Below are 18051 nucleotides of genomic sequence, written 5' to 3' on the forward strand. Positions count from 1 at the left end.
AACTTGCTCTGCATGGCTGAGGAGGCCTTGGACTCCCATCCCTCTGCGGCTGAAGGCACGGCCATTCCTTGTAGGAAGGTGGGGCTGGAGCCAGGCTTCCTGCCTGCCTCGCAGAGGACCCCCGCCATGGGCAGTGTGTATGGGGTCCCAGAGCTGGGAACCTGGTGGGCTGGCTGAGAGGGGACTGGAGGAGGGCAGGGGTGGGGGCTGGACCACATTCCAAGGTCTCTCCCAGCTCTGAAAATCCAGCCCCTCTTTGCTTGGGGATCTGAGTTTTTTGCGTTTGTTTGTTTATTTTGGTCTTTTCTAGGGCCACACCAGTGGCATATGGAGGTTCCCAGGCTAGGGGTCTAATTGGAGCTGTAGCTGCCGGCCTACGCCACAGTCACAGCAACTCGGGATCCGAGCCGCATCTGCGACCTACACCACAGCTCATGGCAACACCAGATCCTTAACCCACGGATGGAGGCCAGGGATCGAATCCGCAAACTCACTGTTCCTAGTCGGATCTGTTAACCACTGAGCCACGACGGGAACTCATGTTTTTTGCGTTTTAAGGCTACGCGTGCAGCATATGGAAGTCCCCAGGCTAGGGGTCGAATCGGAGCTGCAGCTGCCGGCCTATGCCACAGCCACAGCCACACGGGATTTGAGCTGCATCTGTGACCTATACCACAGTTCTTGGCAATGCCGGATCCTTGACCCACTGAACGAAGCCAGGGATCGAACCCATGTCCTCATGCATACTGGTCGGGTTCATTTCTGCTGAGCCACAACAGGAACTCCCTCTGTTTGGGGTTCTAGAGCAGGCCCTCCTTCTAGCTGATGGAGTTTCCATCTTGGGGGATGGGGCAGAAGAAAGAAGGCAAGACTCTGAGGAAGAAAAGATTTCTCAAAAGCAAGAAGGTGTGAGCCCGGCCTGGCAAAGCAGTAGGACTGAGCGGGGACAGCCACCAGACCCCACAGAGCTCACTGGAGCCATGTCCTGCCTCACACGGGGGGCCTGCCTGTTGCTCCAGCCCAGTGGGGTTCTTGGAAACCAGCAGATGTGGGTCTGGGTGAGGAACTGAGTCCCCACAGGGAGGGCGACAAATGGCCCCGTGGAGCTTCTGGCTCTTGTCCTCGATGTCAGGCAGGAAGGGCCCATGTGGGGCCAGGGCCTTGGCCGGGGGGGGGGGGGGGGGCGGAATAGCTGTTACTGGGGCTGGAAAAGGGCTGCTGAGCTCAGGAGACACCCAGGGAGCAGTCCCACCCTCTGCGGCCACCTCTGCCGGGCCATCAGGCCACAGATCCCCTGGGGTGGCCACACTGCCTACTGGGTTCTTCCCTCAAGGGTGCATCTGCGCTGACACCACTGCTGCAAACTGTGGGCTCTGTGGCCTCCTGCCTCCTGGGGCCCCTGTCACCCCAAGTCCAAAAGGGAGATGAAGCCTCCTTGATGGCCTGTGGCCACACAGATCTGGACACACGCATACCCATCAGCCTCCAGTAAAGGATGCGCACAGATCAAGGTCCTGAAAATCTTGGCGTAAAATAAACTTGTGTAACGGTCTTTAATCTGGGCCCTCCCACACTGATGTGGCAGGGTACCCCTTTTCCTAAGGAACCCCACTCCCTGTCAGGGGCGGCTGGATGGGAAGCGCTGCCCACACTTTCCTGCAGTTGGCTCGCAGCGTGTGCCCATGAAGCTGGCTGCCGGCCCTGGGAGAGGCCTAGGCGGACACTGGCCAAGCTCTGCCCGGCCAGGGCCCAGGCTGGCTACCTCAGGGCTGCCAGCACCTAGCACACCCTTCTGGGAGTGGCCTCTTTGTTCTGTCCTGAAGCCAGCCCAGGGCCTCCCTCCAGGGGGCCAGCCTGGCTTGACTCTGGCTTCACCACTGATCACTGCGAGGCCTCGCAGACTCACCTACATTCCTCCTCTGTTAAGACGGCCAGTTTCTATCCCACAGTGTTGCTGTGAGGACCAAAGTCCTCCTAGCTGTCCCCGCTGCAGACCAGTCACTAAGAGCCAACATGAGGACAAGAAGCCAGGCTCATGTGTGACCCCAGTTACGCGGCACGCCCAGGACAGGCAACCTTGCGTGTAAATGCAACGCCACCAAGGATCTGGGTGTCCTGGGCCCGGAGTTAGAAGAGGCCCAGATAGGCATCCCGGTTGCCTCTGTTCCGTCCGGACAGAGATGCAGGTAAGTGGGGGCTGGGGCGGGGGAGGGGTGATGGCTGGGAGAGGGCGGGGGGGGGGGGGGCGGGGGGGGCGACTGGGCAGCATGTAATTACAGCTCAAAGCCACCAGGGAGGCGTACATGCCTTCCTAGTTCACAGAAAGTCAAAGCCAAAGCATGGCAGTGCCCCAGCCCAGGGGCAGCGGGGCGGAGGAAATGCTCATTGAATTAAGCCGGGCAAGTCCCCAGCTGCAGGCCCAGGCCCGGGTTTGTGCCCTCCGCACCAAGCACGCAGAGCCCCCCTGCCCTGTGCCAGGTGCAAGGACCCTGCCCTGGGGAGCCAACGGGCCAGCTGACAACACACAGGAAAACAGGCAGAGGACACTGCACTAGGAAGGCGACCAGGGCAGGGACCGAAGACAAAGCAAAGCAGAGGGAGGTGGCCTGAGGACCAGGCGCTGGGGGGCGAGCTGGGAAAGGTGCTGACCCACAGCGAGGGCTGCAGGCCGCCTTCCCATCTGGGGAGGGGCTTCTTGGACAGGAGCGGAGGGTGGTCCTGGCGGCGGCGGCTCCTTTCCGCCCTGGGCTTCACTTTTCCATCTGTGGACCTGGGATGAGGGTGCCGGGAGAGCGCCCACGCCATCCCCAAAGAAGACCCACAGGGGCTGGCAGGTGACCTGCTGCTGGGGTGGGAGTGAACCCTTGGTGGTGCCGCACTTATAAGCACGAGCTTGACTCCGGGGCCACTGGTTCTGCGGCCAGGTCTCTCTCTCTCTCTCTCTCTTTTTTTTTTTTTGCTTTTTAGGGCCGCACCCACGGCATATGGAGGTTCCCAGGCTAGCTGTCCAATCAGAGCTGCAGCTGCTGGCCTACAACGCAGCCACAGCAACACAGGATCCAAGACATGTCTGCGACCTACACCACAGCTCATGGCAACACCAGATCCTTCACCCACTGAGCAAGGCCAGGGATCGAACCCACCTCCTCATGGATGCTAGTCAGGTTCATTAACCACTGAGCCATGATGGGAACTCCTGCAGCAGGGTCTCTGCAGGGCAAGGGCCGCCCAGGGTCTGCTGCCCAGAGCCTGCTGCCCAGAGCCCAGTCCATGACAAATAAACCAATGACAAAGGACAAAGAGCCCTTGTCTCTCAGAGACACACACTGAACTACTTGGAGGTGGTGATGTGATGGCTGAGATTTGCCTCCTGGGCCCAGGAAGGGGCTGCGGGGGGGCGGCAGCGCGGCAGATAAGCAAGACCAGTCCCGTGTTGGTAACTACTAACGAACCTTTCTTCTCTTCACCTTTTTGCTTATGTTTTAACTTTTCTATAACTAAGAAGTGAAACAAAGAAAAGCCAACTAGACCTGAGAGGGCAGCTGAGGCTTCAGGAAACTCAGCCCTGCCTCCCGTCTCCAGGCACAAAGGACGAAGCCACACGCACTCGAGGGCCACGACTAGGGGAGCTGCCCCTTACCCTGCACTCTATTCCCAAGTCCCCATGGCCACCTTCTCCACCTGGCACCTGGCTCCAGGCAGGGATAATGCTCACAGCATCCTATTTAATCCACCTGAGAGCACGGGGCTGCTATGCACCCCGCACAGCCCTGCCCACTGGGAGTGCTGCACCCAGAACAGAGAGCCTGCGTGGCCTCAGACAGCTGGGCCCTCCCTCCTGCCAAGCCATCCCCCACGGCGGGGATCCTGGGTGTTGCAGGTGACCTTCTATGTGTTTCTTAATGACCTGGACCCAACCCCTTCTCCATCCTGACCCAATGGTGGGTGAGAACTGCCCAGGGGGCTGGGTACCACAAGATCATATCCCTCCAGGCACCCAGGTGAGCTTTCTGCAGCGACAGAGCCAAGATCTGTCCCATCCCTCAACCCACACAGGTGTGTACGTAGGGACCGGCAGCCTGGGACAGGGGCAGGGGAAGTTCTCCAGGCTCCAGCTTTTGGGGTGGCCTGCATCAAGTGACCCAGCACATGCGACTCAGTAACGACCCAGGAATGACACAAAGTCATCACTGTTCCCCTTCCACCGCTGGGAAGTGGGGCAGAGAGAATAAGTGACTTGCCCAGGCGACAGCTAGTACAGGTCAGAGCCTTGACTTGAGCCTGGGCACTGCCCCCGACCAGGTCGCCCCAAACGACTGCAGGTACTTAGCCGCCAATAGCTAAGAGGCCACCGCGTGTCCAGACCGCATGCACCAAAGGCTCTGGATGTTTCCCTCACTAGCTCAGTCAATGGGTGACCTGAGGGAGGCAGAGGCCGAGGTGCTGGTTCAAAACACAGACAATTCTGGTGACTGCACAGTGCAGGGAGAAGCCAGCGCCCAGCCCCGGGCCTCAGGGGCTGCTGTGCTGAATCTCTGATGTTTAATACTCTGCCACTCACTCATCAGCCAGGATCTGCTCTCAAGACCGATGCCATCCGGTGATGGGTGCCGTCGGATGATGGATGCTGTCTGGGGATGGGTGCGTGCGGCATGGCTAAGACATGTGCAAAGCCCTGGGAAGAAGGGGCGGCCGGGGGTTCATCTCGCTTCTGGTCTCTGGGGATGGCAGCCCGCGCTGCAGGTTCTGGGCTCTGTGGGCCTGGCCTGGCCCAGGAGCAGTATGCTGCCATCCCACACGCTGGCGGCCCTCCTCACTGCTTGCTCTGGAAGGTGCCCAGCCAGGGCACAGGGTTAGGAAGACAGTGAGGGCCCCTGGCTGCCACCACAGCATCTCTGCTCTCTTCGAGGGAGGGTCCCTGCCCTGCTGGCTGGTGGACACTCCGCCTCCCCAGGGCCGCCAGCTCTGATAAACAGCTCTCCCGGCCAAGTGACTAAGCGGGGCCACCACTTCCCTGCTGGGCACGGAGCTGACAGAGCGAGACAGATGGCTCCCTGCATGCGGCCCCCACCCACGGCCCAGCTGCCACCTTCTTGTAGCCCGTCTTCCTCCATCCGGCAAAGTAAATAAATACATAAGTTGTTGGCTGTTGCTGTTTTTAATGGAGGGCTGGGGGTGATGGGGTGGGGGACAGAGCTCCGCCACGCAAAGTCACATTTCTCTCTCCAGTGCCTGAAGCTGCTGGCAGGGAGGAGGGGGGCCAGGACCCCAGTGAGCAGCCCCTGATAGCACATCCCCAGTCTGGGGGGCACCCTGTGCTTATAAAAAGGAGGTGACTGCCAAGGGGCCCGCTGCCAGCTTGGGCCATGACGACCCATCTACCAGGAGACACTTGCCTGGTGGCAGGGACGGTGGAGGGGTGTCCACGAACACAGGATCACGGGGACCTGGCTGTGTGGCCTCAAGGATGGCGCCCACCTGGGGCCAGGTTCGCCCACCTATGAAATGGGGACTCAGAAAGGTGACGTTGCAAAGTGCCAGCTCGGGCGGGCTCTCAAAGCACGGCAGTTGCGTGTGCCTGTGCACGTGTGTGCATACTCGCATTTTGGACTGCTCCTGTCATCACGAATAGCCTCAGAGCCTGAGTGTGTGCTCCCGGCTGCCGACCCATCGCCACCACCCTGGGGGAGAGCAGGCGGCCCTGGAGGCCATCGCAAGGCAGCCGGGCCTTTGGAACGCCACACTCAGCCCTGGGGACCCAGGGGGCCTCGCCCCTCTGGCTCCTACCCGCTGGCTGAGGGCCTCCTGCAGCGCTGTCCCAGGCTGGCTCCCACTGGAAGGGAAGCCTGTGGCTTTCGCAGCCTAACTGCAAACCAAATGTTTTCCACTTCGCATTTTCTGGGCTTCAAGAAGGCACATTTGGAAGCTGGCGGTGGGGTGGGAGGGGCATCTAAGTTCCACCATCAGGCAAATCAGGAGCTGGTCCTTTTTTGTAATTAACAAAGGTCTGGGGCAAAGAGGGTTTCCAGTGGTGACACAACAACTTCCCGTGCCCTGAGGGACGTAGACCTGCTTAATTAGGAAGCCGCACAGCATAGCCTCGCTGGCCTTTGGAACGGGAGACAGGCTGGATCGTGGGACAGTCACACAGGCAATTAAAACATCTTTTGATTACACGGGCCACTCAGCACGGTGTAGCGAGGGGCTCTGAGTGGGTGCAGCTTCGTGCGCAGACCCCGGCCCAGCAGGGCTGGGCAGGGCAGCCAGGAAGCCGCCCTCTGTGCCACCGTGGAGCCTCCAGAGTCGAAAACCCCCTCCCAGGGGCTCCCCTCACCCGGCAGCACCAGCTGAGTCCCATGACTAAGTGCCCTTGTGCACGGTGGTGAAACCCCCCCCGCGTGAGGGGCAATAGGAGGCTGCGGAAGAGGCAGGGAGCTCAGGTGTTGCCTGGGAAAAGGGGGTGCCCGTGCCCCCGAGGACAGGACTCAGGGCCTAGGCCTCTCTGGCAGGCCTCCCAGTGGCTCCCCCTCAGGCCCCGCTCAAGCACTGGCTCTTGCACCCAGAGTGTTGACTGAGTTGTCCCTGCCAGACCACAGCCGCAAGGACTCCGACTGCCTTTGGCCAAGTCCTTCCCACGCAGGGCCTGGGCCAGCAGCGCGTCCTCACTGCAAGCCTTTGGCCCCGAGCGCACTCTCTCCGTGTCAGCATCTTTCCTGCCGTCCACCTGAGGCCAGCGCTATGCCTGGGACTCTGACCGCTGAATGAATGAATGAATGAGCAAACCAATGACGATCAAAGCAAGAACGTCTTAATCCCAAATCAACGTAGTCTTTGGGTTAAAGATCCAGAACTGAAGGTTTTGCTGAATGGACAGTCAGGCATCACGGGTCCCCAACCAACTCCAGGAGGCTCCGCCCACCGAGGGCTCTTGTCTGCGTTGGTGACAAGGGCGTGGCCACATGTGTCCAGCACACCTGGGTTGGACACCCCCCGAGACGAGACACCTGTCCTGCTCGCAGGCCAGCACACCCTTCTCCGATTCCGTGTGTGCGCAAGACCAGAGAGGCCCTCTGCTTCCTTCCCATCAGCGTCGGCTTCCAGGGTCTGTTTCTTCCTTGCAGCTTTGAGCACGGTGTTCAGAAGTGTCCCTGGCCTTGTAGGGCCTTTACCAGGGGACGCCACTCCATCTCACTGAGGGCACAGGAGGCTACCAAGACCAGAGGCTGTGGACACACCAGGTACAAGCTTACTCTGCTCAGAGATGCCCTCTGGGCAGATGGCCGTGGCCCTCATCCGGGCCCACCTCTCCCCCAGCCCCCTGCACCTTCCAAGGTGGCCACAGTCCCGGCTGGGACTCCCCTCTTCCCATCGCATCCTCTGTCCACAGGCCTCTCCTGCCTCAGCCCTGTTCCCGGCACCACACGGGGTCAGACCTGGCAGTGCCCCCAGAGCCGGCCTCGGGTTTACAGATATCAAGGCGGTGGGGAGACGTGGCAACAAGAAGCTGCTATTCCCTATGTGGACCCTGCAGTGTTTTCATGAGAAAAGGTGTGTCCTTGGCGCCTCGGGTCCTCTGGAGAGCTGGCTATTGCGTGAACTGTTTTCCAAAGCTCTGTGGATCCCGCAAAGAGGCCAGCCCGGAGCCACCAGGGACGTGTCGGGACCCGTCCTCTGTGCCCGGCCGTCCGTGTGAACCAGGAGGCTGAGACCCCAGGCTGCAGGCTTGCTCGGGGCTTTGGGTTTTCTGGGAGCCGAGCAAACCGGCTTGGGAAAGACTGCTCGCTGCCCCACTCGAGTGGCTGGGCCTCGCCGGGGAACACGCTCCTTTTCCCAAACGATCCATGAGGCTGTGCACACAGGCGCTCTCTCAAAACCCGCATCGACTAAGCGTGTGGTCTGGTTCCAGGCTCCTCCCCTGTCCAGGGCAGCACGGCCTCTCCCCCACTGTCCTCACACCCACGCCCGCACCTCTGTCCTCAGGCGCGTCTCCCGGGGCCTCAGGGGCTACAGCACCCACGTTCGAACCAGAGGACGGAGGCAGGCCTTGCGCCCAGGACGGGCTCACTCCAGCTTCAGCAGAATCCATCTGGTTCTCTCGTTTCTGGACACTGCAAAGGCTCCCCCCGGGGAGGTGCGGGGGCCAATCTGAGCCCGTCCCAGGGAGCAGGCTTGGTGGGTCCCCCATGACCCTCTGCACAGGCCTCCTCTCCAGCTCCATTGGGCCTGTCCCCCTCGCCCAAGGTCAGAGGGCACAGCCACAGTGAGGCCTTTGGAGGGAGGCCCGCACTTGCCTCTTCTAATAATCGGCCTGAAGTGCGGGCAGCTGCTGTACTCTTGTGCGGCAGGCCCTCCCCAGCATAAAATATTCATCAGGAAGAAATCCAAAGAGCCACGCTGCCTTCCATGTCAGCCGGGCCCTGGGGACGGGAGCTAAAAATAGACAGGAGGATGAGGAAGCGCTGACAGTGGGGGTGGGGCGGGCTGAGCCCCCACGTGGGCACACGTGGCTGAGAGGCAGACGACGCGGTGTCGGTGGTTCCCAAGTGAGCACCTGGAGGGCTGGCTGGAGTCTGCCCACCCTCCCCACCAGCGGCTATTTTTATCCGCATCGCTGGTCCCAGGATCACAGGCCATCCTTCATTCGCAAGAAGAGCCTGGATGGACCTAAGGCTGGCCAGCAGGAAGACGTGGCCGTCGCCAACTGCCGGCCCCTCAAACCTGGGGAAGGGTCACCACCCCCTTCCCCGCATCTGAGCAGGTGACCTTCCCCATCAGCCCCTGCAGCCTCTGCCCCAGCACCTCCTCCTACATGGGCGCCCCCAGCCCAGGTCTCTAGGTTTCTGCAGAGGGCACATGGGCAGCCTCCTGGGTACACAGAAGCCCAGCCCCAGGAGTGCTTCCCAGCTCTCCATGGGAGACTGGACCCCGGAGGCCCCCCTCCCTGAGCTATAGGCTGCTGAGCCTCCGCAGCTGCCTGAGCTCTGGGGCGTGCAGGGTGGAGGGGCCGTTGCGGTGCCTTCACTCAAGCCCCGAGCAGCTCCTGGGCAGGCGCCCTGCAACCACTACGGCCGGACTGAAGACCTTGTCAGAACCCTCTGTCGATCGGCATTTACTCTGTACGAGCCGCTTCGTCTCTCTTCTCGGCTATGCCCGCAGCACACTAAAGTTCCAGGCCAGGGAATGAACTCGCACCACAGCAGTGACAACACAAGATCCTTAACCGATACACCACTGAGACGGTACCTTGGTCTCGTGAGCACCTGGAGGTCCTGCAGGCCCCTCCTGCAGTCGGTGGTAGAGGAAAGGCTGAGTCCTGGGCCGGGCCTGCCTTCTAGCAGCTGGGCGGCCTCAGGGTGTAACTGCCCTGCCTCTCCCGGCCCAAGCACCGGCTCCAGCTCAGCCCTCTGTTCCGGCTCCTTTCACTCTCCCCTGCCAACTGCAGGCCCGTTTCCAGGCAACTGGAAAGAGTCATGTGGGGTGGGGTGGGAGTGGGGTAAGGCTTTATCCAGGGAGGTGAGGGAGGGCCATCGAAGGAGCAAAGATCTGAGAGACGGCGGAAGGTGCTGGCTTCGAGACAATCTGAGGGAAGGTGTCCAGGCAGAGGAACAGCATGTGCAAAGGCCCTGAGGCAGGACTGAGTTTGAGATTTGACGAACAGAAGTGGGTAGCTTGGCTGGACCATGTGCCTTGCTAGGGCACGAGGAGCCGCTGGCTGGTTCGGGGGAGAACAAACGTGATTCTGTTCTAACAACCTGTGCAGGTGCAGCACAGAGCCCAAGTGAGGGTGGCAGGGCTGGGGGATGTTCAGCCTGGGGCTGAGCAGGAGGGAGGAGCCCACTACGGTCCCAGAGACAGGAGGGGGTGGGGGGGGTGGCGGGGGTGGGAGTAAATGAAGGAGGCCCAACCCCCAGGGAGGGGGCGGTGCAGGGCGGGATCTGTCAGAGTCCCATGTTAATAGGACCACGAGGTGGCTCTCTGGACACTGCAGAGTCCCTCGTCGAGGGAGCACAGGCTTCCATGAGGCTCAGTGAGTCGTGCCAAAGCCAGGGAGAGGCCAGTGAGACAAAGATGAGAGCGTCCTTGGATCTGGCCACCCTGGAGGCTGGAGGCCGGGGAGGGTCGGGGTGGGGAGGAGAGAGGTCAAGGATTCGCCTCTGTGCGGCGGGAACTCAGCATTCAGGACAGAGATGCTGGGGGCAGACACCCTAACAGGTGTCCCCTAGGGGCCCTGTGGCAATATGGAGTGAGAGGGGACAAGGGTCTGGGAGATGGTGAGGACAAGCCTGCGCTGAGAGGAGCAGGTGAGGTTCGGAGAAGTGGTCCAAGACCCAGAGACACATGGTTGCCAAGGTCAAGGCCGGAGAGGGAAAGGCCTGTCAGCAGGGGTCGGGGGAGGCCTGTGTCAGCAGGGAGGTGGAAGCCATCCTGCTGGGGTGGCGGGCGGGCGGGGCGAGGAGGGCGCGTGGCTGAGCAGCCGGGTCCTCGTGCTCAGCACAGCAGGCCCCAGGGAGGCTCTGTCGGGGGGGGGGGGGCGGCATGTGGGGGTCCACCTGGGGGCTGACGGGGGGCAGATGGGGGGCCAAGGCCCAGCCAGGGAGGCGCCCAGGGCAGACGCAAGGCAGGGGATGCGAGGCTGAGACACAGGGAGGGAGAGGCTGAGGCTAATGAACAACCCCACTTCCCCCGCCCCCAGGCCAGCCTTGGGCAACGGGCAGCTGGACCAGGGTGGTGCGTGGGGAGGTGACAGTGCAGCAACTGCCTGAGGACAGTGCCCACCTGTCCTGGCTCTCTTCCTTCCTTCAAGGCCAGGTTCACCAACCTCCTCTGTGCACACTACCACCCCCCCTAATGTCCTGAGGCGGATCCCAACCTGCCGTCTGATTCACCCGAGCACTGGGGCGGGCCTGGCACCAGCCAAGGGCCAGTGGGAGGAGGCCAGGGAGGAAGGGGGGGCCCTGTGGGCAGCTGAGCTGCCTCTGGCCACGTCGGGGCCTGGCCACCAGAGGCCGGCTCCTCCACCAAGCCTTGGTGCTGCCCCCACGGGCCTCACAGGCTCCAGAAAGGGGGGCAGGATGGGGAGTGAGTGGCTCCGAGGAGGTGCCTCAGCTGCTTCTGAGAAGCCGCTCGCCACAGGCAGGCCAGGCCAGGCCAGGCCAGGCGGCCACCCCTGGCCACAGGTGGTAGCCCGTGAGGACGCCCCTAAACACACACATTTACTCTTCAGAGGTTCTGGCACCTGCTCTCCTCCAACGGGCAGGATCTGCGTGGGGAGCAGATGCTGTGTGGGTGGCAGGGCCCTGCGAGGCGCTTCTGGAAATGGGGTTCAGGCTTTCACAAAAGCGCCAGACCCGGTCCCCGCTGCCCCCCACTGCTGCCCCCAACCACTGCCCTGGGAGAGAGGCCTCTAGTGACAGGCCAGGGTCTGGCTCAAGGCAAACTGGGGGCGGCCTAAACAGGGGCCTTCTCCACGCCCAGGCTCCCCGTCTTCCACAAGTGCCTCAGCCTTGCTGGTCTGAGGGGGGCCTCGCCGGGGGAGCCGGGCCCCCAGGACTGGGCTGGGGTTGGCTGCGAGAAGCAGGCTGGACCCAGAGCCCAGGGTGTGGGGACACAGGCCAGGCAAGGCGCTCAGCGGAGTGGCCCTGGTAAGGCGTTTGTGAGGCTCACGAGGCCGTCCTCAGCCTCGAGGGAACCTTGGAATCCGCTCGTTCATTGGTTCAGCACACACGGCCCAGCACCTCCTAGCAGCACCCCCGCGGCGCCCTGCCACCTGCCTTGCCCTCCACGGCCTCGGCCTCCCTGACTCCCAGGACCTCTCAACAAGGCCCCTGCCCCACTGGCCTTCCTGGGGGCTCCAACCTACTCCGGCCCCCTCCCTGGGCACCATGTCACGCCTCTCCCCTGGCGCACACCGCCTGTCTCTCCTGCCCGCTGGGCTTCAGGCCTAGCACACAGTAGGATTCACGCATTTTCCAGAGCACACCCACTAAGCACCAAGACTGTTCCAGCCACAGTGACCATTAGGAGCACAAGCGTTCCAGTGTCTATGAGCTCAGTCCAAGGACAGGGCAATCGGCCAATGACCGGCATCCCTAAGGTGGGGGAATGGTGCTTTAGAAAAAGGCAGAGCGGGGACCAGGCCAGACTGTGACGAGGACACACTGGATATAGGGTCTGGGATGACAGGGGGCCCACCTTGGGGTGATGCTTCAGCCCTGCAGGCAGCAGGGGGCTCCAGGCAGGGCAGGGAGCAGGCTGCACTGGGTGGAGCTGAGCCAGGGTGGAGCACACAGTTGGGACCCTCAAGGCACGAGCCTCGGAAACTTAGACGTTTCAGCAGGGAGGTGACAAGATCTGAACAGCTGAGATCACCCCGTGCCGTGAAGGATGAGGCGTGTGCATGAGTGTGTGTCGGGGGGAGGGAAGGGCCGGGGGGAGGTGCCCTCAGGGACCCCAACAAGGAGAGGGGCAGTGCCCCAGGACGGCGCAGGGGTGGCGAGAGGGGAAGAGAGCCCTGAAAGTCTCCTGGGATTGCGGCCTCGAGCACTGGGGCCTGCGGGCGCCAAGAGCTGAGGTGGGGGCTGGGGACAAGTCATTGTTCAGTGAATCCAACCTGTTTCGCCAACTAAGGAAACGCTAGTGAGTCCCTGCCCCCCTTGGGGTGAGGAGCCCAGGCCGGTGGAACCTTCCGGAGGTGGAGACCCTCTAGGGTCTGGGCCTGCACCAGAGCCCCCAAGCCCTGCTTGCAGTGGCAGCCGCCCACCACCTCTCTCTGCACACCCAGGGCAGAGCCTAGCGGGGGCCGGGGCAGGGAAGAGCCAGCTCTGGGAGGGTCCGCACCCCCACTGGAGCATCTGCCCACGGCGTCAGGACCCCTGGGCAGCATGCTTCTCCCCAGGCGAGGAGTGCGTAAGGAGAGCTCTCACCCTGTCCGCGCAGCCCCGCCTCCACCGTCCACAGGCACAGGCACCGCGGCCCGGGGAAGGGGCCCAGCCCCGCAGGGGACAGCGGCCATACCCAAGGACACACAGGCCGGAGGGGGCCACTCACCAGGAGCTGGGGCACAGGCAGAGACTTGCCCTCCTGGCTCAGGGACACGTAGGTGAAGAAGGCACTGGCGGCCCGGTAGCGCTTCTGGGAGTTGTCCACCACGGGGTCAGCGTCCACCAAGACCTCAATCTCCATGGACTTGTTGCTCGTGAAGGTCATGCGGCCGGAGATGGTGATGACACAGCCTGCGGGGCACAGACGGCGCGTCAGGGCGGCCAGGCCAGGGAGGCGCGGAAAGCCGCCGGGCCGAGGACGCCCAGTGACACCTGGTTAGACAGCACGGGCCATTCTGCTCCCTGCCAGGACGTTAAAACGCCAAGACACTGGGGCCCCTGAGTGTCCACCTTTCTAGTGGGCAGGTTTTTCCTCCATTTATGGAGACATTTAGAGCCGAATGGTGGCCGAACAGTGGCTGTCACCAGGTCCCACCCACCCTCCCAGGCTCCGCTCTCTCCTCCCTGGGGGTGTCTGCTGGGCAGTGGCCTCTGGTCTCTTGGGGGCAGCCCCGGACCTGCTCTCAGGTCCCCCGGCTGGTTAGAGACAACCTGCACATCCAGGCTTCGGCCGTACTTGTGGCTGCCCACCATGTCGCTCTGAGCACCAAGGAACCTTCTTTAACCTTCCCTGGCCCCTCCCCAGCTCCTGATGCTGGTCCAATGGCACGGTCAGGCCAAACTGCCCCAGTGCTCCAGTCTCCTGGAGCCATGTCCTCCTGCCCTTCTGTCCCCGTGGGACTGCGTCTGTCTTGTCAGGCTCTCCCTCTCCCCGACTGTCCTGTCCACGGGACAGGCCACTGTCCTCTGAGCTGCGGGTGTCCGCCCACCTAGGACACACCCAACGCCGTGTCCGTGGTCAGAGTCCCCTCCCCACACTAGCAGTCTCCCTTGTAGAGTCACCCGTCGCCGCGACACTGTCCCAGGTGGCCCTCCCTCCCTCATCCCCAACACAACCTGCCCCCCTGCCCCCGGGGTCCTGACTGTCTACCCTAGAGTGTCTCCCGGTCAAGGGCGCCCCCATACCTCTGGCCATGGCTGTCCCTTCCCTTGGCTTCATCTCACGGGGCCCAGTGTCTCTCTCTCTCTCTTTTTTTTTTTTTGGTCTTTTTGCCATTTCTTGGGCCACACCCATGGCATATGGAGGTTCCCAGGCTAGGGGTTGAATCGGAGCTGTAGCCGCTGGCTATGTGGGAGCCACAGCAATGTGGGATCCGAGCCGCATCTGCAAACTACACCACAGCTCATGGCTACGTCAGATCCTTAACCCACTGAGCAAGGCCAGGGATCAAACCCACAACCTCATGGTTCCTAGTTGGATTCGATAACCACTGAGCCACGACGGGAACTCCCCAGTGCCTCTCTTATAAAGGGACACAAGTTGTCTCATGGGGTAACTACGGGGCCAGGGTGAAATGAGCCCAGTGCCAAGCCTCCCACCTGGTGGCGGGCAGTACCGAAAACAGTTGTCACTGTCACTGATGCTGCGGCTCTGAACCATGAGGCAGTGCTGACCCTGGGGGCTTTCCCCTGGCGTGTGATCAGGACCCCAGCTCCGCCCAGCACAGCCTCGTTCTTGGCTGGGCTCAAGGACTCTTCTGCCCAAGGGGGACACAGGACGCTGGGACCTGCTCCTTCCCCTGGAGCCAGCGCCAGCTGCAGGGACCTTGTAATATCCTGGGAACCCCAGTGTCCCAGCTCCACAGAGACACCCCCCCCCAAAGCATGGCTGCAGACTCAGGGAGACAGACAAGTCGGGGCAGCACAGGTGTTAGGGGTGAGCAGGTGGGCAGGCTGGAAGCAGAACGGTTACTCCTGTTACGAGGCACCAGGACGCGACATGCCGCGTTCACGCCATACTTACAGGGAGCTCTCCGTGTTGGGCATGGCCACATCTGGGGGACGAAAGCCACAGAGTCAGCGACGTGCAAAGCGCCTGGGCCCACCGTGGGAACATTCCTCACGGGGCCCCCAAGGGCCATTTCCAGGGGAGCAGGGAGGGGACGCCTGAAGGCCTCCTGGCATCCCTGCCTGTCTGCCTCAGGCCACCCCCAGTGCCAGCCGGCACCCTCTCTCTGTGGCCTGCTGCTCCCACGGGAACCACATTCCCTCAGGGCCACACAGGCTCCCCACTGGTTTGGGGGTGATGAGGCCCCTGCTCTCAGGGGGTCCCCAGGCTGGGAGAGACGGACATCAGTGAAGAGACAGGTGGGCAAATGCGCTGGGGTTGGGGGCCCTGAAGGGGAGGGGCTGAGTTCTGGAAGGAGCGACAGGGGTGCCTGAGCTGCCGGGCAGGGGCTGGTTCGGGGGCCACCCAAGGTGAAAAGCAGGGACGAGCCCCTCCCTCAAGAGGCAGCTGGCAAAGCTCGTGTCCGCGGGGCAGTGACTGGGGGACAGTGAATTCAGGGCCTTTCAACACCGATGGTTCTTTTCCCAAGAACAAACAGCACCGCATGGTTGCCTTGTCTCCCGCGAGGCCCCCACCAGCCGCATGGCTGATCGTGCCTCATGTCGGGTAGAAATCCAAAGAAACTTCTACCCCCCAATGGTTCCAATCAGTGAAGCAGGCTGACGACGAGCACGAGACTCAGGATAACGTTGTCCTGGGGCCGCTCCTGAGACCAGACCCAGTGATCGCTTCCTACACGTCGGGGAATGTCAGTCCCAGCCCAAACACCAGCCTCGGCCCCCTTCAGAGGTGGCAATGGCATAATTCTAAGGAGGCACAGGCTGTATTTACCGCTGGCTGGCCAGGCCCAGGGAGACGCCAAAGGCCAGAAGCCAGACTGAGCCACTGAGGGCTGGGACTCAAAGTGAGCCGGACGAGGGCAGACCCCAGTGCCGCCCAGGCCCCTCCCGCCTGAGGGCCTCCCTGACCCTCGGCTCAGAAAGTGTGCCCCACATGACCCCGGGGGTGTGCGGTCAGGCTGGGGGAGGGGTGCTCAGAGGCACCCCAGGGTCCCTCTTTGTCAGCACCCGGGTGCCAGGAAGGTTCACGCCAAATCCCTCCCACCTCTGTGGCCACCGGCCGGCGCCCTCAGGACCCGAGAACGTGGACTGGCCGGTCCACGGCGGGGGCGGGGCGGGGGTTACAGCGAGGGGTCTCAGCTCTGTGGGACTGGACACTCCCACCCTACAGACCCCATGCTGCCCCTGGCTCCCCAGTGCCCCTGGCTCCCAGCCCCTGCCCCGGAACCAGCCCCTGCCCAGCAGCTCGGGCACCCCCGTCGCTCCTTCCAGAACTCAGCCCCTCCCCTTCAGGGCCCCCAACCCCAGCGCATTTGCCGGCCTGTCTCTTCACTGATGTCCATCTCTCCCAGCCTGGGGGCCCCCCGAGAGCAGGGGCCCCATCACCCCCAAACCAGTGGGGAGCCTGTGTGGCCCTGAGGGAATGTGGTTCCTTGTGGGCGGCAGAAGCCGCTACAGACGCAGCTGGACGGGGGGGGGGGGGGGGGCCCTGCAGGTGCTGGGCCTCAATCAGCGACGTGGCCCCTCTGAGCCCTCCCCAGGCTCAGGGCAGCCCAGCTCCTGTGTGCGGAGCTGGCCTCAACCTGGGGGCCCGACTGAGTGGGGCGTGGCCCCAGCCCGAGTCTAGCTTGGTTCCTGTCTGCTTCAGAAAGTGCCAGAACAGGTGCCACCTGCCACGTGCTTAAGGGCGCCAGGCAGGGCCCTGGCTGAGGGTGCAGAGCGCTGAGACTGCCTGGGGACTTTTCTACCAGGCCACACATCCAAACCCACACAGAGGATGGCCAATTACTTCAAAGAGTGGCTCAAAGGGAAAAATGGTATCGCCCACTGGCCCTGGGCACCGTGCGCCACCTCGACAGGGGCAGGGCGACAGGGCCACTCTGGGTCTAGGAATAGAGGGCCACCCTGTTCTCTTCCAAGTCTCTGAGGCAGGGACAGACGAAGCCCCGACACAGCCAGACGGTCCCCACGTGGGTCCCCACGTGTCTCCACGAGAGGCAGGCTCTCCAGGCCTGGAGTGGCCCCGGGGCCTGCAGGGCCCTCAGGCCACCGCATCTGGGTCCCACAGGCTCTGGAGTCCACGGGCCTGGCTGGAATGTGGCTCAGCCACCAGGCAGGAGGTGAGCCAGGAACCTGTTGTGCCTCAGTCTCCTCAAGGGCCCTAGGAGTGGCCTTCTCTTGGGGGGTCACTTCTGCCTATTACGTCAGATGGACAGAAGCCCAGGCCAGTAGTTTCTGGTGGGTCTGTGCCCTCCTGTACCTGCCTCCAGGGAAAGGCACCTGAAACCCAAGGGGAGAGTGTGTCCCCAGAAGGCTCCGTTGTGTCTTTGGGGGGTGAAAAGATCGGTTCAAGGAGGTTGTAAGAAGTGACATTTACAACAAGTCTCCCCTTCCCTGTCCTTCCCCGGCAGCGGGACCACCTCCACCAGGCAGGAAGCTGCTTCGCATGCTGTCCAAGTGGATCAAGAGGTGACAGCGTCAGCAAGGGAGTCTGGCTCTTTCGTGGGGGAAGAGCACGGTCACCAGCATGGCCCTTCCTCCCAGTCCCAGGACGTGAGCGGTGGTGCCGGGTCTGACACTGTCATTGTGGCCGCCCCGCCGCAACCCCAGGGCAAGGGCCGGTCCGAGAGGTGGGGTCTCAGTGGTGCTCATGGGGACCCCAGTTCTGGGGCAAACGCTCCATGAGAGGAGGAGGGGCTAAGCCAGGAAGCCCGCTGCTTCCGTCCCTCATCCACAAACCCAAACCTCAGAGCGGCCCGCAGCCCTGGGGGACGGGGTAGGGGCACTTCCTCTCCTGATGCCTTGAACCCCGAGAGTGGAGGAGCCCCTTGCTCTCTGGGGTTTTCTGCTGGCGTCCCGTCTGCAGGGCAGGTGCAAGACAGGGGAAGGGGAAGGCAGAGCGCAGAGGAACTTAACTCCTGGAGCAGGTGAACAAGAGCCCCCAGACCTGTGGATGTGGCACCTCACAGGCAAAGGCACTTCCTAGACGCATGAGATTTTGGGATCTTGAGGTGGGAGACCAGCCTGGGCTGTCTAGGAGGGC

The 18051-nt window shown here is 62.6% G+C and overlaps 1 protein-coding gene across 4 annotated transcripts in view; it reads right to left on the bottom strand.

Moving 5' to 3' along the window:
• The window catches only part of ACOT7 (acyl-CoA thioesterase 7), a 100532-nt gene that overhangs the window by 2322 nt on the left and 80159 nt on the right, over nt 1-18051 (bottom strand). For 3 of the 4 annotated variants that reach the window (XM_047791263.1, XM_047791265.1, XM_047791264.1), the window contains exon 8: nt 13048-13232. In XM_047791263.1, the coding sequence (XP_047647219.1) occupies nt 13048-13232 (185 nt within the window). Of the gene's footprint in view, nt 1-13047; nt 13233-14904; nt 14936-18051 lie in introns of all 4 variants that reach the window. The other variant, XR_007136426.1, reaches the window with a different exon arrangement.

Source organism: Phacochoerus africanus, chromosome 8 (genome assembly GCF_016906955.1).
Source record: "Phacochoerus africanus isolate WHEZ1 chromosome 8, ROS_Pafr_v1, whole genome shotgun sequence".
In the NCBI taxonomy this organism is placed as follows: domain Eukaryota; kingdom Metazoa; phylum Chordata; class Mammalia; order Artiodactyla; family Suidae; genus Phacochoerus; species Phacochoerus africanus.